The sequence below is a fragment of the Centropristis striata genome, chromosome 21 (assembly GCF_030273125.1).
Source record: "Centropristis striata isolate RG_2023a ecotype Rhode Island chromosome 21, C.striata_1.0, whole genome shotgun sequence".
In the NCBI taxonomy this organism is placed as follows: Eukaryota; Metazoa; Chordata; class Actinopteri; order Perciformes; family Serranidae; genus Centropristis; species Centropristis striata.
The window spans coordinates 26125430-26147963 of record NC_081537.1 but is presented as its reverse complement, the minus strand read 5'-3'; the positions used below and the strand labels follow the sequence as shown (position 1 = coordinate 26147963).

The following is a 22534-nucleotide window of genomic DNA, read 5'->3' as shown; positions in this document are numbered from 1 at the left end:
TTTTTCTCGTAAATCTGCGACTTTTTTCGTGCAGATTTGCCACTTTAATATAGTAAATTTGCAACTTTTTTCTCGAAATATTACCTGACTCTAACTACCAAATATAGTTATTTGCCTGATAAAGGGTTAAAGAAGACATGACTCAGTCTGATCACTTTCTGAGAGTGAAATAATGAAATCTAACAGACCAGAGAAAATCTCGGTGTAACTGTAAAAGAGGCCACACCTGAATCTCTGCACATTAATCTCAGGAGCTTCTAAATGCATCTCTGTATCCTCATGTCTTCATTCATAAACGTCTGTTTTCTGCAGCTTTTCGCAGCGTGTCTTACTGTTTAGTGGGTCAGGCTGATCTTATACCATTAGCAGGTCATTTCTGCTTGTTTGGGTGTCCTCTTTCTCTAAAGTCTAATATCCGCTTTGCTATATTTTTCGTGCTCTGTTATTTTTACCCCGCCTTCTTTCTCCCCCCTGGCACTCACCATCTGCTGTCGAGGACAGTAGTTAGGTGTCCCTGCTTTGAAAGGCATTTCCTGATTCTGTTATTTTACAACATTTTTTAAAGAGACTGGATATCCTCTTTTCATTTTTCTGTGTTTTATTTAGACAGGAGCAGGGTTGAGAGGTTTAAAGACAGACAGACGGACAGATAGAGGTCTGCAGACGATTTCAACATTTTCTGCAGGTTTTTACTGTGAACTTGTTGAACTGTTTCTGCAGTTTGAAAAAAAAATAATTCAGGTTTGCGTTCGTCTGTCTGAGACTCACAAGGAGCTGCAGTTCTGATGCATAATGCAGAACAGATGCAGCTTGAATCCAAACAACATGAAGCAGCAAACCTGGTCCAGCTCTGTGTGTGCAGTGAGTGGGGGACGGGGTCACATGACATCATATATATAAAGTTCTTTCTGGTATAAACTCTGTCTTACAGATGATGTTTCTACCATAGACATATATACATATATATATATATATATATATGTATATATGTCTATGGTTTCTACGTTCTGCATTAGTGATGTTTTCACTCTCCGACAGGAAGCTGCAGTTTTGAATAAAGAGAAGAAGAAAGTATTGAGCGTGAGCAGTGACAGCCACAGAGGCAGGAAAGACTAATAAACAGTGTCACCTGCAGGAAGTCGACAGAAAGTATAAAGAAAGAAAGAAAAAAATGTGTTGTATGATAAATATCTAAACATATTGTCCCAATACTGATAAGATACAGTGAAAAGATTACAATGTAAATGTTGTCAAATTTAAATAAAAATCTGAAATGTTAAAGAATAGAAAGTGGACTTTGACCCATAAGAACCCAGACCCAGTTATCCTTAAAGAATGTGTTCTATAAGTGGACCACATAGAACACTTTTCTGATGTTTAAAAAAAAATACTACCCCTAAATGTCAAAGATCTGTGATGTGACATATATACGTTACAATGGGCGTATAGGTATTTATGTTTATGATATTTCTTAATAGAAAAAATAGACACATTTTATGCTTACAGAGACACAAATTTGCCTTTTTCTTTTGCATCTCCATAACATATATCAAAATTTTGACTTTAATTTGTTCAAGAAATTTGGTCAGAACAAGTTAAATGCAATACAGGACACCCTATTAATGGATTAGAATTGTTAAATGGGTTTAAACTAGTACTAAGCCTAGTAACAAAAAATAAGCTTTTGGAAAATTTTCACATTTCTTTTTCCAGTCACAGCCACATTTTGGAGAAGTCACTTCCTGTCACAGTCACATGACCACCACACCAGGGTGTTGAGTATACGTCGCTTAGGGACGATGAGTTAAGGTAAAGCATAAAGCTGAATATGGGAGATTCTAGAAGATTTAAAGTGTTTGTTACACGGGAGTCACACTGGGTTCTTATGGGTTAAAAAAAAGAAAAAAGGTGTAAAATTTGATTAAAATCTAAAATTGTACGAGTATAACTTAAAAAAACAAACAAGACAAATGTAATTATGCATAGAATTAAAAATGCATAGAAATGGTTCAAAAAGAAAAGTTTGTAATATTTTAAGGAAACACATGCCAAACTGCAAGAATAGTAAAAAAAAATAAGACAAAGTTGTAGAATTTAAATAAAAAACATATAAATGTATAAGAATAAAGCAAAAAGAAAAAACACACGGCAAAGTTGTAGAATTTGAATAAAAAAATTAGGTAACACTTTACAATAACCCTCATTATTAAATGGTAAACAGACAGTATATAGGCCATTTAGAATGTAAATACATAATTTATTAATGTTAACTAACTAAATAATTTATAAATGATAAATAGATGGTATATTAATGTAAGTTTATAGTTACTTTACCATTAACAAACAATTAAATTATAATTAATAGTTTATCAATAGTTTATTTGCACTCATTTTAACATTTTTAACACCATATTAAGTATGTAAATGATTTTGGGTAACGCTTTATAATAAGGTCCTTAATAACCATTAATTAACAAGTAATAAGGCATTGTTCTCGCTTTAGATCCGGTAGTTGCAAAACGCATAGTTAACTTATAGTTAACTTATAATAGATGAGCAATAAAGTATATTTTAATATCAATAAGCAAACAAAATAAAATTAATAAAGGCATGGCAAAGACATAATTGGTGGGTCATGGGTGTTTGTAAAGCCATTATTAACACTTATATAAGCTTATAAACACACAATAATGTTAATAAGCATCTTGTAAGGACTTACAAGGGCCTTCTTACTTGTTAATTAATGGTTTTTACAAGGACCTTAATATAAAGCGTTACCTGATTTTGAAATGATTCATATACCTTTACATTTTTTAAACCAATACCTAAAGATTAAATATGTATAGGACTTTGTAAATGGTTAATAATTGATCTATAAACCATCTGTAAAGATCACTTAGTTGGTTATTGTAAAGTGTTACCAAAAATGCAAAATGTAAAACACAGGTCTGCTCACCAGATCCCGCACCAAACCAAAAACTTTTGGGGCTCGTGCCTCCAGCTCCGCAGCCCCCAAAACGCTTCCTCCCTCCTCGTTTTCAAAAAACTCCTCAAGCACATCTCTTCACAAAGGCTTTTGGACTCACTTAAACCCCTCATCAAGTGCCCAGTTTTTTAGTCATCATACTGTATTGTATTGTATTGTATTGTATTGTAAAGCTTCCTGGGGTTTCTTGAAAGGCGATATATAAATTTAAGCTTAAGACAAAAATTATACAATTACAAAAAAAACATTAAAAATACTATTTTAACTTTTTCGTTATGCATGAAACAAGGATTAACTGATTAGAGGCTAACACCAGAGCCTATAAAATATTAATTTTGGATGCACATATTGTGGGTGACCTTAAATGGGGGAAAATATGATACATTGCCCTTTAGTGTGACTTTCCAGTCATGAAAATAGGATGCAGGATTAAGCAAACAGCAGCATGGACAAACTTCTCAGAATTGGCATTAAAAAACCCACATGAGTCCTTGAATTAACGCTTTCTGTACACTGAGATAAAGAACTGAACATATGGTCCCACTACAGATTATAGAAATCCTCCTTCACTCTTTCTAATGAAATCCATACAGACTTCAATGAGAGTATTGTGTTTCTGCTGATTTAATCCAGGACCTGAAGTGAGTCTCTCAGACTGTGTATGAACCTCAGATACAGATGGCTGGAACCTTCCTGGGGTCAAAGGTCATGCTGTTGCTTTGCATCAGGTTTGTGTTCTGTCTTTATCTACGGTGCATTGCATCATTTTTTATTTCATTTAAGTCTTCCTCTGTGCACTGGGTTATTCTTTCCTGATAACAAATAATATTTGTTACATATTATGTATTAAAGCCACTGTTAATGTAAAAAAAAAAAGAAAGAAAGAGAATAAAGTCAAAATACATTTTTAAAAATGTGACGAAAAAAATCCCAAAATATTTGGAAAATAAGGTTGATGAAGTCGACAATATATGAGAAAAAAAAATCAGCCTTTTCAACAAAAGTTGTTATATTTCAAGAAAAAAAGAAGATGTACAAGAATAGAGTGCAAATAAAACAGATGAAGTAATAATGTTTCAAGAGGAAAAAAAACATAAAAATGTTTTGAAAAAATGTCAAATGTAATAAAAAAAATTCAAAAAGTGTAAAAAAATTCAATACAAATACATATAAGTGTGCAAGAATAAAAAATACAAGACAACACTTGTAAAATTAATTAAAAAGTGTAAAAGAATAAAGACCGAAAGTGTGATATTGCAAGACAAAAAAAGTAAAAATGTAAAAACAAAAACAAATATTGTAATATTTCAAAAGAAAACATACAAAAATTAATTTTATAACATGCTAACTTAAATATTTAATATTGCATGTTTGAAGTCCACAGCCTGTTCTGTGTCCTGAAATGCTTTTACTCTAATTTGATTTAAAACATTAAAAAAATAAAATAAATAATAATCACTCAGCATGACATAATATAGCAGTTGTTTAATACATATTACATGACTCCCAAAATCCCCAGAGTGCCGCTGGTGGCAGGCTGACAGGTGTGTGTGTGTGTGTGTGTGTGTGTGTGTGTTCCAGTCCGCCGCCGCCTCCATTTTATCATTTTGTCACAGTTGGGAAAATCAAAATGGTGGCTTAAGTTATTAAAACTGAGCAGCTTTAATCATTGGCTGCTGAAATTCAAGGTTGGAGGAGCAACGATGGAGGATTAACGTCCCTTTAAAGCACAAAGCTTCAGATCCACTCCGGCCTGCTGTCGCTCTCTCTCTCTCTCTCTCTCTCTCTCTCTCTCTCTCTCAGCTGATCCTCTCAGTTCATCTCTGCTGTCGTTTGCTCTTTCTCTCTCTGCAGCCAGCTGTCCGTCCATCATCAGCCTTTTCCCAGCGTTCCCTTTCTCTTCTTGTTTGATTTTTTCCCTCTGGATCCGGGGCGAGATATGAAGCGGCACCATGGGTTTCATGGAATTCTACCTGGAGATTGACCCCGTCACGCTGAACCTCATCATCCTGGTGGCCAGCTATGTCATCCTGCTCCTGGTCTTCCTCATCTCCTGCATCCTGTACGACTGCCGGGGCAAGGACCCCACCAAGGAGTACGCCCCGGACAACGCGCCGCCGCCGCCCAGCCAGTCGCCCATACGCCTGGTGGTCATGCAGAACTCGCCCGCCTCATCCCGCTACGAGCCCAACAACACGACGGGCCACGGGGGCGAGCTGCCCACGCCGGACCTGAGCCGGGACAGAGGGGAGCGGGAGCGGGAAAGAGAGAGGGAGAGGGAGAGGGAGAAGAGGAGCACTCTGGTCTGAGGAAGAGGAGGAAGAGGAGGAGGAGTGCATCACTTTGTACAGATTTTTTTAGTTTTACTTTTTAACTTCTGGACGGTGCCGATGATGCTGAGTGGGTCAGCGGGAGGTAAGAGGACCAAAGGGACGACCCGAAACTGTTCATAACCCGACCCCGACCTGAACCTGAACCTGAACCTGAACCCCCCTCCCCCCACGTCCTGCTAATGAGCAAACGTGTACAACAGTAACAAAAACATCAACAAAACGGGAAACATTCAAAAAATGAGCCAAAACATTAACTGTTTGGGGCAGTTCCATTGTTATAAAATGTGCAAAAACAAAAGTACTTAATTTATAATTGAGATGCTATTTTTCTATTATTTTTCATTCACTATGTATTTTATCAATAATTTCAACACATAATGATAAACAATTATGACACACATTCTATAACAACTCAGAGTCTGCATCTTTATAGAGTTAAAATAGTTGTGGGGACTTAGTTTTAATGTGAGTGCCCACAATACTCTAAATAGAACTGACATTGTGGGGACTCAACTTGTCATTGTGGGGACTCATATTAGAACTGACATTGTGGAGACTCAACTTGTCATTGTGGGGACTCAACTTGTCATTGTGGGGACCGAATTTGACATTGTGGAGACTCAACTTGTCATTGTGGGGACCGAATTTGACATTGTGGAGATTCAACTTGACATTGTGGGGACTCACATTTCAACTGACATTGTGGAGACTCAACTTGACATTGTGGGGACTCACATTACAGCTGACATTGTGGGGACTCAACTTGTCATTGTGGGGACTCATATTAGAACTGACATTGCGGAGACTCAACTTAACATTGTGGGGACTCAACTTGTCATTGTGGGGACCGAATTTGACATTGTGGAGACTCAACTTGACATTGTGGGGATTCACATTTCAACTGACATTGTGGAGACTCAACTTGACATTGTGGGGACTCACATTACAACTGACATTGTGGGGACTCAACTTGTCATTGTAGGCACTCAACTTTTGACATTGTGTGACTTCACTTGTCATTTTTGGGACTCAATCTCACATTGTGGGGACTCGCCTTAGAACTGACATTCTGGGGACATTGATTTAGAACCAACAATGTGGGGACTTAACTTGACAATGTGGGGACAGCAGCCTGGGGACCAGGAGGACGGCTCCCCTCAACTTAAATTATTTACTTTCGTTTTCAGTCTGAGTAAATGAGTAGAATCGGTTCAGCTCGTGGTTAAATTCCAGAGAATGAATGTGGTTAGACGTTTGTGTGTGATGTGTGTGTGGGCAGCCAGGGTTTTTAGTGTTAAACTGACACATCTGTTTGCCTGAATGGAACATCAGTTATGGAACAATGGCCACAATAAACAACAATACTTGAGGTGAAACTGGTCCTCTTACATAATATACATTCATATTTCTCTAACACTGACCACATCTGTTAAACCCTCCTGCATGTGAACATCTGTGTGTGTCCCGTTATTACAGCTCGTTGTGTGCCAAGGTCATCTGTCCGTCTGTACATACAGAACATGTCGTGACAGTGTTCTGTACGTTCTCACTCTAATCCATTAGCAAATGCATGGAAATCAATTATTACTAACTATTATTACTGTCTGAGTGACACGAATCCAGGCCGTCCTTACTACGCCCAGATCTGAGCAGCTGATTGGTCCCTATTCCGCTGTAATCAGATTAACAGCAAATCAAAACTGATTAACTGGTGTCAGGCTGTAGTAGGCTGTTGTCAAATGAAAAAAATGAAAAGTACATTTTTTTTTTACTGTGTTTCGTTAAATCCTGTTTTTAATTTCATGAGTAATAATGGAATTTACATTGTGTGGACTCTCATTAGAGCTGGACATTGTGGGGACACAACCTGACAATCTGGGGTCTCAACATGACATTGTGGGACTCATGTTATAACAGACATTGTGGGGACAGATATTATAACAGACATTGTGGGGACTCATATTATAACAGACATTGTGGGGACTGAACCTGAAGTTGTGAAAATAAATCAAGTGATTAAATACAAACATAACAGATCACTTTTACCATCAATGTTTTGATGTTGGATTTCTGACTTTTTGTTCAGAAGATAACATTTTTAAAATGAATTCACAGTCTGACTAACAAACTTTACTTTCCGACGTCTGACAGAGTTCGGGCCACATGTCCCTGAACACAGCTGTTTATGTTCTGTTCCTACTGAAGACCATTCAGCAGCAGGATAATGAGTCTGACAGTCAAAGCATTGTGAATCAAACGTGGTCGGGTTCTGGTGAATCATTTTAAACCTCTGAGGGACGTTTATATAAATCTGTCTACATGCAGCTTTACATCGAAGCCCCGCCCCCTGACACATGGTCTCTGGATGCTGTAATCAGATGGACAACATGAAAACCAATATTTGATTTAAGTCCACTAGAACACAAGAACAAAAAAAGTCATTGCAATGAAAATGATCCATGATTGTGTTTTCCACACTCTCAATACTTATCTGAGAATTAAAAAATACTTTCAATGACTGAGTTTTTTAGTGTGATCTTTAAAAAGGCTACTAGAAGTGACTAGAAGAGCTCAAGATGCTGAAAATGAGCTCTTCACCTGAACAATCCCAAAGATCAAACAGTCTGGGTTGTCGAAAAGACTCAAACTAAAATAAAAGTGGAAGTGAACGTCGACTTCTATACTCACTTTTATTCTAATAAATATAACATAGTTTTGAAACATATGACATATTGAGAGAAGCTGTTACATTTTCCTCAAAACACAACTAGAAGGTTTATCCAAAAGTTCTCGAGACTTTTTAATCTGTTGGTACTTAATAATGGTGACTGTTTGCTGGTAATTCTGTGTTTGTCAGTCTACTAGATGTTGGTATGTTTCACTGGATCATTGAAGCCAGAGATTAAAGTGAAAGGACCAACACATTCCTAAAGATTAATCCTCTGGAGAACATGAATACCTGAGCTAAATATTATCTTAGTTTGGTCCTGAACCAAAATGGAGGAGTGATGAACAGACAAAGTTATCCATCTCTGGCTCTAAAATACTGAACTTCTGCCTTTCATGAAGCAGTGAAGCTCCAGTATAAAATGTATAAAACACACCCTTTCCAACAACTCAGACTTTTGGTTCTGGGCTGGTGCTGGTTAGCAGTTAGTTCAACTAATAAACCTCTATAGACTTGTGACTTGTGTTTGTGGAGGACCACAGTGCATGGAGACAGTTTTTCTTTTCCACACACCACTGGTTTGATTTTACGTCTTTGATGAAGCTTTGGGTTTTAAAACAGGTGGTTATTAAGCTACTGTTTGTAAAGATAATCATGCCATAAAAAGGTTTCCTGTCAAATCTCCAGAATTGCTTTAGAGATTTAGCATCTGCTTCAAACAGACCCATGAACTGTCTTGGTGGAAAAGTGAAAAACCAACATATTTCCAAGAACTCGACAGATATGGACACTTGTGGTCAGTTCCTCTCGTTGTGAGATACGGACACACAAGGAACCCTTAAGCGTCAATTTTGGATGTATCACAAACAGCTTTTCATGTTACGCTCATTACATACATTTTGCTGATTTTCAAAATAAACCTCTGAGGCAACAAAACCCCTTGATTAAGTTTAGGGGAAAAAAATGGGGCACAAAAACAACAAGATCTCCAACCAAAACCCATATGATCGTTTTGCTGGTACAGAGCAGATTGCTTCTAAAAATAGTGCAGACATCATCATACATAAACGTCAGTTCACAGTTGTAAAAAGTTTGCAGTTTCATTGACTTTAGGCAACAAAACCACTCATCTAAGATTAGGGCAAAAAAGTTAATTGTTAAGCATTATAAAAGACAGTTTAAAAAGTAAATAAATGCATGTAAATGCCGGAAGTGAAGTAGTTACGAGGATGATATGACTACTAGAAATGACACAGTGTGTTTGTAAAACAGTACGTAAAACATGATGCATGGAAGTTTGGTGATTTTTCAATCAGCTGTTCTCCTGGGTAAAAGTTGGGTGGGTTTGTTTGACTCATCCAGCCCAAGTGCAATTTGTGTGCTTTATATTCTGCCACAGCATCATTCATAGTTATTACGGCAGAAAGTCTCAAATGTAGCTGTGGGTCGTATTGAGCTTCTTGTACAAAAACTACAATCGCACAGATGACTCTCCACGATCACATCTCCTGGGTCAACGTTTTTGTTTGACTTATCCACCTCAAGCTCCCACAGACCCTAATCAGAACACTTGTTTGTTACTACTTTGATTGCTGATGCTAAATGGTGCCTTGTCTGCCAGTATCTGATGCCAAGGGCCTTGACGAAGCATCAGTAAACGTCATCAGCACCAGACAGTGCGTCGGTTGGCTCCCCTCCCCCTAAACTCTGGACCCTGAGGTCCCAGACTCTAAGCTCTCTGTCGTGCTGCATGAAGGTCTGAAACCAGTCTGTAAATCCGCTGCCTGACCCTCCCCCCGCCTCTCCCTACATCACTGAGATGAACTGAGCCGACAACATAAACCCTCACCGGACAGGGAAATAATGAATGGATGGACAGATGCATGTTTGTCACTCATCCGTTTGACGTATGCTGGACGGTGGCACTAACCCTTTTGTGGCCCCTGAGAGAGGGCTAAGGTTTACACATGTGGCAGCAGATGTTACAGTTAACAGAGATTTGTTGGATGGTGTTAAATGAAATGACGTTTGTCTGGAGGGAAATCTGACCAAATGAGACACAACAGGAAACATTATCTCTTTATCTCATACGGAGAAATAATAGATGTAGATGTAATGATACAGCTGAGGCTGATGAGAGTTTTATGAGTTCTGCAGGTATTGATTATTGGTAATGAACCAAAGTATTGGATACAGTTAAAATGCTGGGAACCTACCTACCTACCTACCTACATACATACATACATATGTCCAACATTGTAATTAAACAATTGCGATGGCCAAACAAACAAAGAAAAGAGGGATGACTTCAAACTTCAAAAACTACTGACACCATATGGTCACCAAGGGGAGTAAAACCGAAATCTTTAAGACTTGAGATGAAAGTTAAGAATGAACTCTGGACGTCAATGTTTATGAGACTGCGCAATGAGTACTTAAGTGCGGAATGACTGAGAATGGTTAGCCAGAGATTTGCCTCGGTAGTTTCATAAAAACACAAAAAACTGTGATAAAAAAATCTCATAGAAAACAATAAGAAATTAAGGAGAACCAAGTGCAGTTTATGAAATCAAGAATGAACTTTGGACATCAATGTTTATGAAAACTGAGCAACGAGTATTACGGTGCAAAGCTACATGAAAACGAGGGGAATGATCGGGAATTGCGTGCTGTGTCTTTATTCAGAGATTTGCCATTTTCCTAAAAATCTCCAAAAACTATGGTAATACTACAATATATCTCATAAAAAACACCAATGGATCTCAAAAACACCTCCCTTTAGGGCTGTACCAGTTTGTCACAAGACTTGTTGCTGGAATTTCATTTGCTTGAATTTAATCACCATGTCTTTGTTTTCATGTTTTGGTTCTAGGGACACACCTGTTGTAAAAAAAAACAAATTCCTGCCATCAGCTTTCGTCCACCTGAAGCACACAGCCCGTCTGTTAACAGGAGGGACTCGATCACATCCCCCCAGAAGCTGCTGAAGACCGCAAAAGACATCCTACACGGACTGATTCATGTGTTCCGCCTCATATAGTGACTTCTCTGAGTTATGATTATTTGCCGGGACACTGGAGAGATTTGGACTCATTATGACATGTTTTCTGGGACGGAGCCATTGTCAGCTGGTGTCCAGTCTGCTGGACGGGGTTGAAAGTGAATCAGATGAGCTGTGTATAAAGACAGGAGGATGTTGTGGTCCGTAACAGCTGGCCCCATCATGGACACTTCTAAGAAAAGACATGGACACAAGTAATGTAAAAAATAAATAAAAAACCTGCAAAATAGAGACACCTGAGAATGATTATAAAGGTGAAGGTTTTATGTTTAAAGATATTTTATGTTTTCATGGTTTCACAGATAATGTCTTCCTGCAAAACTAATATTTTCCCCAAAAGCCAATCAGCCCCGCTCTTCTTCTTCACTGAACATACATGAAAGTTGTGCTAGTTGTGGCAGGATACTGAATTTGAATTCTGAATCTAAAGAACACTTGTTTTTTTTCCATAGTTAGAAAGAACACTAACCAGCGATTGACTGCTGAAGCTAGCTTAAACAAGTTAGCCGACTGTATCTACATATCTATAAAAACAGACAAAAATGAACTGTTACATTGCTTTTTTATGGTATGTGAAATGTCTGTCACACTGGGTCTTTTTAAAATAATTCAGAAGTTCCAACATATATCAGGTGATGTGTATGTAAGATTATATAATCTTCATTTCTTTCTTTTTTTTTTTGGAAAGGGAACGACACAAAGCTTGAGCAATTTGTAACACTGTGTCAGTTTAGCATGAAAATAATTACTGTTAATACCTGAAGCAGCTTTTCAGCCTTAAGGCTAATACATACTCCGCAAGAACAGAGAAATGTGTTGTTGCTACTCGAGTTGGCAAGAACAAGAACAAAGTTAGTGCAGAACTCCTGGGAACTCCTCATAGGGCCCTCCCAAAAATATGAGTTATTAAAGACGCTCTCTGATGACGTGTATCGCCTATAATATCTTGGACAAAGCCACCCCTCACATAGCATTTGTGGACTACTTATAGGCCGACCTAAAAATTAGCATCACCATGGGGTCAATTGAGAATTGGCCTATGGGATTTTTGCTTAAGATTTTGGATCATTGCAGAAAATAAGCTCTGTAGCAAACATATGTTTCTTATGCTTATGCATTCCGTTCAGCAGGATAATCTTCACAAATGAAGACCACTTTTATGATGTTTGAAGCTTTAATGCAGCCGACAGACGTAAAAAGCTATAGTCTCATGACTTGAACATCTCTACCATTAGCTTCAGACGGTCTCCGACAAATTAACCAGCAATTTTGTCAAGCCAGCGAAACCGTAACCTAATAAAATGTTTATTAACCTAATATTTGCCCTAAAGAGCACTGAGGCAGACTAGAGAGAGAAAGTTCCTGCCCGTTTTTGGCCAATGCAAATATTGAAGAAGACTTGTCACAGTCAGGAGTCCTATACTCATGGACTTTTATTCAATCAGACTTCTTTTTGCAGCCAGTGGAGTCACCCCCAGCTTAACATCGGAAAAATGCAGGTTTCAGGTACTTCTGGAACTGTAGGCTACGTCCTCTTCTTTTGTACAGTTTATGGTCTTGATCAAGGCTGAATCACCAACCCTGCAAATTCAATTGAGTGTGCACAAAGGCTCCAGATCACCATGTACTTCAAAAGCCCCAAGTTTACTTTGCGTCAAGTGGTTTCTGATGTATTTGTTTAGCTGTGAGTATGTCAGGGAATTTACTCTTAAAGACGTCCTAAAAAAATCAAGTGTTTTTGAAATACTTAGATAGAGAGACTGCCCAGGGTCAGAAACTGTAACTTTGATGTGTTTTTGTAATGCAGGAATGACACTGTAAAGATCTCTGTCTGAATGTCAGATAACTGCACATTTGTGCTGTGCACAAAAAATGGCAAACTGGCTTTAATCTCTCTTCCTTCCTGAAACGACCAAATCCTCCTCGACCAAAAAGACTCTCGCTGCCCACGTCAGGCCGTCCCCTCTGCTCATTGGCCCTGGCACCGTCTGACAGATGATCCAACCTCGAGTCTTTGGAGGACTCGTGCCACAGAGGCCCTCACTGGGACAAATCCTCTTACATAAAATAAAAAAACAGCACACAGCCAGCTGAGCAGCCCACCAATGGCTGCATCCCATCTATCATATGAATTGCACAGTTTTCCACCCCCCTCCATATTCTATGTTTGTGGATTATATGGTGACCGCAGCAGAGTATTAGGAGCATGTATTATGTGTTTGTTTTTGCCCTGTGCTGTTTTTTTGTCCGTGGGGAGGGTTACGTAAGCTTCAGGTTGTCAACTGGCTGAGATTTCGCCGTGTTCAGACCTGACCCGCCGGCTCATCTGATGCCTACATGAGGCTCAGAGACTGGGCCCACCAACGCAGCACGCACACCAGAGATCTGACCAAAGACCTGGACCAGAGGACCTGTCCGTTTGTGACGTCAGACGTGATCCAGACTCTCCTGAGGAAACTACGTCAGAGACTCCGTCACTATGCTTCTGATTAAAGCACATGCCAGTCTTCCTTTAGGATTTTAAACCATGTGAACCAGTTTAAAACTAATTACTGGCTTCAATAAAATCAGTTTCAGTCTGCACTCTGTAAAAGTAAACCTTCAGGTTTCTTGTGCAGCAGTTTGACCTTTGAATTGTCTGAAAATATAAATTTTTGTACATAAAAGATGTCAAATATTAACATTTTGTGTTGGTGGTTACCTAGATATAAGACAAATTCAAATACAAACGTTTAGTTTTAGTTTGAAAACTTCTTAAAAGGAGCTCCAACTCTCTAAATCTGTCATGGGACCAGAGTTTGGATGTTTTGTGTTCATATATTTGAAGCATGGTGGAAACCATGTTTATATTTCTTATTTGGGTGCAAAATGCAGATATCCCCTCATTTTTTATCCCCAGGAAGGATATGAGATATCCCCTCTTCTGGTCAGACTAAATTAAATAAATGCAACTCATGCAATAGTAGACGGTCACCTATAAAGTTGGAATAAAATATTTTTACCTCTTTCCATGAAATGATATGACAATGTGATTTATTATTGACAGATAAAGTGTAAATCTTCTCAAAAGTTTATGAATCATTCTCCTCCAAACATCACAATAAAACTTAAACCACAATTAACAGATAATTGTGTCTGAAAACAAAATTATTCCAACTTTATGGGCGGTCCTGTAGTTACTTGAAAAATATATACTAGAATGATAAAAAAAACTTTAAAAAAAATAATACAGTTTTGGATAGGCAAGACAAGTTTATTTTTACAGCATATTACAGCAATTCAAATTGCTTTACATAAAACAATATAACCATCAAGAGAAAATGCAGAAGCAACACATTTTAATACAGTTAACCCTTAATAAGACATGAAATTGAAATACTTGCAAATTCCAAATTTCAACCCTAGAGAATAATGGAGGATATAACATACTGCCAAAATGTGTAAAAAAAACCATACAAAAATAATATTTCGAGAAAAAAGTGCGAGATTAAAGTGGAAAATCCACAAGAAAAAAATGCGCAGATTTCTGAGATTTAAAGTGGTGAATCTTGGAGAAAAAAGTTGCTTTTTTTCTTGTAAATCTGCGACTTTTTTTGTGCATATTTGCTACTTAAAATCTCTTAAATCTGAGACTTTTTGTTTTGTAGATTTGCCACTTTCATCTATTAAATTTGCACCATTTTTCTCGAAATATTACCTGAAGTTACCAGATATAGTTCTTTGCCCGATAAAGGGTTAAAAAGCATTAAATAGCCAGAAGAATCAAAATAAGATAATAGCAGAAATAAGTGTTACAGTGCAGTATAAGAAAAGAGCTAATTGATTTAATCGAAGGCAGCGACAAACAAGTCTTGGTTTAAATAAAGTATTTGCAGCAGATCTGCAGAGTCGGCGTGGTTCGTTGGTTGGAGGACTTGTTGAACTTTAACCCCAACCACAGCTGCCATGTGCAGAAAATCTATAAAGCAATGATTTTAGAAATGTTGGCACTGTACGTAAAAACCCTCAAAAAACTTCAGGTGACATTCTGCTTTTTTGTGGAGGTTGTTGTTGTTTAAAGAGGAGCCCCTAAAGTCCAATGGGAGAAAAATATCTCCTTTCAGGGCGCAGTAGGATTTATAGTTGCACATAATAAAAAACAACACCTAAAATACAACACTGTTGGTATTGCAGAGTGACGTGTCCTTTGACACAATATATATATATATATATATATATATATATATATATATATATATGTGAGTGATGCAATAAACAAAAAATGTATACTTCCTGTTTATTCATCTGCAGAGACAGGTTTATATCCACACGGACATGAAAGTAAAATCAACAAGGAGAACAATGAACCATCAAGAGTGAAATCCACTAGAGTCTGGTTTTATTTAACAATTCTTTAAATAAAATAAAAATCTGGATCTTTCTCCTGTTGTTGTTTGCTGTTTTCACCAACATAAGTGTTTACTGCACATGTATTATTATAAAAAGTAATGAAAAATGAATAGTTCTGTTTTTCTGCTACTCATTTTCTAAAATCTGGTTCAAATCAGGTCAGTTTATTTCACAGAGAGAAATGGGAACTGCTTATGGTTTTAAACTCACATTTTTGGTAACACTTTACAATAACCATCATTTATAAATGGTAAACAGATAGTTTATTAATGTTTAATCATCATTTATAAACCGTATATAGGCCATTTAGAATGGTAAATACATAATTTATTAATGTTTAACTAACTAAATCATATATAAATGGCAAATAGATGGTATATTAATGTAAGTTTATAGTTACTTTACCATTAACAAACAAGTAAATTAAAACTAATAGTTTATTAATAGTTTTAGTTGCACTCATTATAACATTTTTAACACCATATTAAGTATGTAAATGATTTTGAAATGATTCATATACCTTTAAGAAATTGGTTGAAAACATCTACCGATTAAATATGTATAGCACTTTGGGTAACACTTTACAATAACCATCATTTATAAATGGTTAACAGATAGTTTATTAATGTTTAATCATCATTTATAAACCGTATATAGGCCATTTAGAATGGTAAATACATAATTTATTAATGTTGAACTATAATTCACAAATACCAAATAGATGGTATATTAATGTAAGTTGATAGTTTCTTTACCATAAACAAACAATTACATTATAATTCTTAGTTTATTAATAGTTTTGCACTCATTATAACATTTTTAACACCATATTAAGTATGTAAATGATTTCAAAATGATTCTTAAAATTGTTTGAGAAATTGTTTGAAAACATTTAAAGATTAAATATGTATAGAATTTTGTAAATGATTAATAATTGGTCTATAAACCATCTATAAACATTACTTGGATGGTTATTGTAAAGTGTTACCGCACTTTGTAAATGGTTAATAATTGATTATAAACCATCTATTAACATTATTTAGTTGGTTATTGTAAAGTGTTACCCATTTATCTTTCTTAAATGTGTTTTTGTGTGAAAAATAAATAAATAAATAAACCAGAACTTTTAAAAGGTGCATTAGGATTTAATTAAAAAAAAAAAAGTGAAAATCTCTGAATCAAAACATGGAAACTGAACTGTTTCTGACATGATCAAAAGAAGATGTTTTGACGTGTTTAATCGGTCCTAAAAACTAAAAGTGAATCCTGAAGTGAAAGTCTGTAAGAGAACAGAAAAACTCTCTATCTCGAGTCTTTGAAAGTAAACAAACACACTTTGTGCTGCGTTTTCATACATTTCGTGCACTCTCAGATTTTAAAGCGGCACTAAAAACTCCTCTGCTGTCACCGTGTGACGCTCTGGACTGCTGGATTAGCAGAATATCCTAATCTGCTCTCTTTCACTTTGAGAAAATGGTGTTACATAACAGCAGTTTGAACTCAGCAGGGTGCAAAAGAGCCTGAAATATGAAGCAAAAGAGTGGTGCGTGTTGTGAACTCACTGGTTTAATCTGGTCAAAGGGAACAGGTTGTTTGATTCTTTCACCTCTGCTGTTTATTAATCATCATCTCAGCTTATTTTTATGGACTGGAGGATATTGCAGGCATATATATATATTTGTCAGGTAGAGTGTGACTTTTAAAAAGAGATAAATTCTATATTTTTCACAGTTCAGGGTGCAAAACATACTCAACAGGAAGTGGTAAGTAAGGACGACAATCAGGCATAAAAAAAACAGCAGCTCATAAAGTTTGAGCATAGTTTATTTAAATCTTTATGAGAAATGATCTCTTATTTCTTTCAGCAACCAATGAATGGAGCAAACCATGTTTACATTCAATTGTGGATTGAATTTGAGCAAATAAAGCAAGTTTCAATCAACCAATTTGAGTGTATGATCTCAACTACAGTGTAATTTAGTCAGTCTAGTACAGGGATATGGCCCATACCTTCACTTGAAGTGGCCCTCAGTACAACTACATGCATTTGAGCATGAAATCTTAAAAGTGCTTTGTAGAAATGCACAAAATTACTTCTTGCAATTAATGTTGGTCTGCTGTTCTTGCACTAATAAAAAAGAAATCACAGTAAGTGGTTCATTTTTTATTTGCTTCAAACCTTTTGTATTCCTATTTATACTGTTATACATGCATTTGACCATGAAATATGTTAAGTTACTGCACTGTAAACATATTTATAATTGCACTTTCATCATATCAGGTTAAGTGCACGGTCCTTTATGTGGCCCTGTGGTAGTGTCCATGAAATATTGTGGCCCCCTGCAGCATTTAAGTTGCCCATCCCTTTTCTATTAGAACAAGTACAGGACTTTTAACCGTCTACGAGAAAGACCGGAGCGAGGTCTTCAGTTTGGATTGCTCTTTAATTTCAGCTGGTATTGACCAGGGGCTACACAAGAAGTAAGCACAAAGAGTTGATGCTTAATAGCAAATGGAAACACTTTTATCAATGTTGAGAATGTAGTGAACATTTATCCAATCCAATCCAATCCCCCTTTATTTGTATAGCACATTTAAACAACACAAACGTCTCCAAAGTGCTGTACATAAAATCAACAATAAAACAAACAATTCCATATACCAATCAGCAATAAATAATAAGTGTATAAATCTAAAATGATGCCATAAATAAAATAAAACAATACAATCAAACAGATAAACATAGTAAAATAAAATAAAAGCCGTAGTTAAAAGTAGTAAAAGAAATAAAAGAAATAAAAGACACAGAGGAACACAAAACTCACGCAGTTTTAAAAAGCCAAGGAATAAAAATGGGTCTTGAGACGAGACTTAAAACATTCCACTGTGGGGGCTGTTCGGACATGGAGGGGTGGGCGTTCCAGAGTCTGGGGCCCACCACAGAGAAAGCCCTGTCCCCCCTGGTTTTAAGTCTCGCTCTAGGCACCACGAGCTGGAGCTGGCCCTCGGACCTCAGACAAGATGGTCACCAGTTGGACTCCGGCCTGCAGCTCTTCTGTTGCATGTTCGTTGGTTCTCTCCAGGTACTCCGGCTTCCTCCCACAGTCCAAAAACATGCAGCTTAGGTTTAATTGGTGACTTTTGGTTGAGTGAATGGTTGTCTGTCTCTGTATGTCTGCCCTGCAATAGTCTGATGACCTGTCCAAGGAGTACCCGCCTCTCTCCCCATGTCAGCTGGGATCGGCCCGCCGCCAATTGTATTGACCAGTTTTCATTATGTCCAGAGACTAATTCATATAATATCCAGAAAGATGCTGACAGGAAACAGCTGATCAGTCATGTGGGTTAGTGGTTCACTACATTCTCAACACTGATAAAGGTGTTTCCATTTCCTATATAAGCATCAAAACACCTCGGCTAAACAGAGGAAGTTGTATCAGATTTTGCTGTTTCCATTCAGGTTTCTTAATGCACTTATATGCATGAAAACATATTTATTGAATGGATGCCTGAGCCAAGTGTGACATTAGTCGTGTTTACATCAACAAATTTCTACGCACATTTTTATGATTTGCATGAGAAAGGCTTGATGGAAACGCCAAAATTTGATAAAACTTTCAAAGCTGGCTAATTAAATTAAGCCTGGCTCTGTGATTGGATGCACTGTAAAGATGTTTGAGGCCATCTTGAAATACCCAGATCATCCGCTGCACAAAACCTTTATGTACCAAAAAAACAGCAGTGGACGGCTCCTCTCTCTCTGTAGCAGGACGGAGATATTTAAAAGATCCTTCTCTCCTACAACCATCAGGCTGTCTCTTTCTAACAGAGCTAACAGACTCACTGAATTTCCCCTCTGGGATAAATAAAGTAAGTTTTGAATTAAAATGTAATTTGAAGGTTTTACACTCACTTGGGTTTTTGTCTTTTTTGAGAAATAGTTAGTGTGTATCACTTTACATCAACTGGTTTGGAGCAAATAAACAAAGCTGCATAGACGTACTTTGGTCAGCAAGTGGAAGTGTAACGTATTGCTGTAGGCTCATCCGTCAGTAAACAGGAGTGGAGATTGCGACAACAAGCAAAAATCATTGCTAATCGGACAACTTTGGCCACCCAAAAGAGAAAATGGAGAGAAGTCTTTAAGAATTGGATTCAGTTGGGCAACTTATAATTGTTATTTCATGTCAGAGCGGTCAGCTGATCAGTCACATGAGTTAAATATTAGCTACATCAGAATTGGAAATCCATCTCCCGTTTAATGCATTAACTTTAAAAAAAAAAAAAAAAGACAAAAACCACCTGAAGCGAGTATAAAAATGTCTATCCGCATTTTCGAAAGTTGCATCAAATCTTGTGTTTCCCATCAAGCTTTTCTCATGAATATTCAAAATGCTCATCGAAATGTGTTGATTGAACCACTGATCATTTTTCTTTCTTCTGTTTCTGTTAGTTTCACTGTTTCTGGTCATTTAGTGTTTATTCATTTATTTTGTCGATCTAACAAACAATTTAACAAGAAAAAGGACAAAAAAACCCAAACCTGTGTCAGCAAATAAAAAGTACAGAACCTCAAGAAAATACAAACATGGAGGAAAACTGAATTTTTATTATTTCAGGTTTACACTCTACTGCTTGCTGTGTCTTTTCTAAAACTGCTTTGACAAATATGTTGTGCTGGACTAAGTCTGGTGTTTTGTTGTTTATATTTCAGCAAAAGAGACTTTCTGTCTGCAGTCTGACTGATTTAATGGAGTTTTGCAGAAAAGAAAGGTCAGAAATCAGCGTGAGACTTTCTGAAACACTCTGCAGAGAGGAGGAGGCCGCTTGATGTGCTGTGTGACAGAATAAGGAACAGGTGTGTGTTTAATGAGAGACTGAAGGACAGGTGTGCAGAGTGAAAAAGAGAAACTGTGAGGACCTCTGGTGGAGAAAAGAGGAACAACACAAACTGGAAGAAAAATCCACAGAGGATCTTCTTGTGTGATGTTTTTAATTTGACTTAAATTTGTAATTTTTGCATTCTGATGTCTGGAGTTGGGACTCCTTTATTCTATGAACTGAAAATGGTAATTTTGAGACTTCTCTTAATTAATTAATATAGTGTTGCACATATCAATTAAAAAGTGCAAAGTTAGAAACAACTGTGTACCAAAAGCAAAGTGTAAAATAAAATGTGAATTATTTTGATGCATTCTATCAACTAAAAACCAGCAAAATGAACTAACTGTAAAAACCAAAAGCTTTGTTTGTTTGTATTATTTTATCATCATCTATGTTTATTAATTTTCTTTATCATTTCCTTTTTAGAGTAGGAATATATGATATCTAAAGTACTATATATGTATATATATATATAGTACTTTATATATGTATATATGTATATATGTATGTATGTATATATATATATATATATATATATATATAGATGTATATATATATATGTTGATACATGGATACACTATGTAGTATTTAGATATTTACACTATTTACAGAAAAAAGAGTCAAATTGTATTTAAAGAAAAAATAAAGCACAATATCTTTATTGCAATGACAGATTATTTCACTTGTTTTAAAAAAAAGATTTGCACAATGAGGTCTTTCACTTTTGATACTTTAAGTACATTTTTCTGATAATACTTGTACTTTTGAATGAATTTTGAATGTAGGCGTTTTACTTGAAATTAGGTATTTTTTTGTGTGTGTTCTTTTATAGTACAGTACGTTTGCTGAAGTAGGCTCTGCTCCGCTCTGTGCAGTGATCCTCTCACAGTTAGTGAGCAGGTGCTGCCCCCTGCTGCTCATCAGTGGATGGTGATTATCACAAGTCTGCTATGAAGAGGAAACCTTACCCTCTGGAGTCCATCTATTTGTTGAAAATACACGTTTAATTTACAGTAGTAACTTTATTTATATATGATATGTAGACAAGTTGAGAAAGCCAGTTAAAGTTCAATCATAGGAGTTTTCACAGTGTGTCATTTATGTTTCTAGACCGTTTTTAAAATGAGAATTTTCTTTCCACAATGAAAACTATTACTATTTGTAATTTACATTTTGTAGTTTTATTATTTATTATTTTTTCTGCTGCTTTTGTGCGTATAAATGGTAAAAAAAAAATTAATAATAATAAAAGAAAAAAAGGTACATTTCCATAGACACATGTGACCTTTGCTTGTATTTTCAATTCCTGGCAGCTTTATACTTTAATTAAAATAAAATGAAAAAATCTGACTGATAGCCAAGTTTGTGTGGAGAAAAGGAGCCATGCATGTCATGTAAGGACAGACTGAAAGATGCTAAACAGAGGCATAAATAAATGCATCGGAAGTTTACAAATTTGAACCAAAGTCAACTGGACTTAAACATGTGATAAAAGTTGCTTTGATTGCATGTTTGCAAGTGAGTTCTGCAGCTAGAAATACAGGGCTTTATGTTTTTTAATTATATGTATTTTCCATTAATCAAAGTTAATTTCATTTATGAAGCTCTAAATCTCCCAAAATTAAGGTTCCCAATGTTTTTTCAAAGAATTATGTAACTTCTGGAAATGTTTTATTTATTGGTCTAAAAGTGTTTCAATTCAAATATACTGAGCTAAGTGATTGCCATCATAATATTAAGCTTGTGTATTTATTTATTTATTTATAATATAACCTCAAAATTATGTGACTTCAGTGTTCTCAATATTAGTTACAAACTGCTTAAAGTAGTCTTGAGTCTAAAAATTCTGTAATTACCTTATTAAAAACTCAACATATTTAAGCTTTTTAGAATTCCCGGGTGTTATAAAACCTCTTAATTCACACAGATAAAAAATGAATAAATAAATAATAAATATTGAGGATATGACCTGAGTTCTTAACAGTAGTTGTAGACAGCACAAACATAGTCTAAAATACTGTAATTATCATATTTAATAGCCACCATATTTAAGCGTTTCGCTTTTATAAAACCACTAAATTTACAAAGACACAAATAAATAATATAAAAAAATTACTGAGGACTTGAGAGTCTTGTAAAAACCACTAAATTTACAGAGTCAAATAAAAGATTAAAAATAAAAATACTGTGGACATGACCTCTGTGTTTTCAAC

General features: G+C 36.1%; 1 protein-coding gene across 1 annotated transcript; it reads left to right on the top strand.

The window, feature by feature from the left end:
* Positions 1–3506: 3506 nt before the first annotated feature.
* si:ch73-256g18.2 (small integral membrane protein 36) lies at positions 3507–5550 on the top strand. Its single transcript, XM_059324213.1, has 2 exons — positions 3507–3714; positions 4841–5550. Exon 2 carries the CDS (start codon positions 4939–4941, stop codon positions 5293–5295), a length of 357 nt encoding a protein of 118 aa, XP_059180196.1. The 5' UTR covers positions 3507–3714; positions 4841–4938; the 3' UTR covers positions 5296–5550.
* The last annotated feature ends 16984 nt before the right edge of the window (positions 5551–22534 follow it).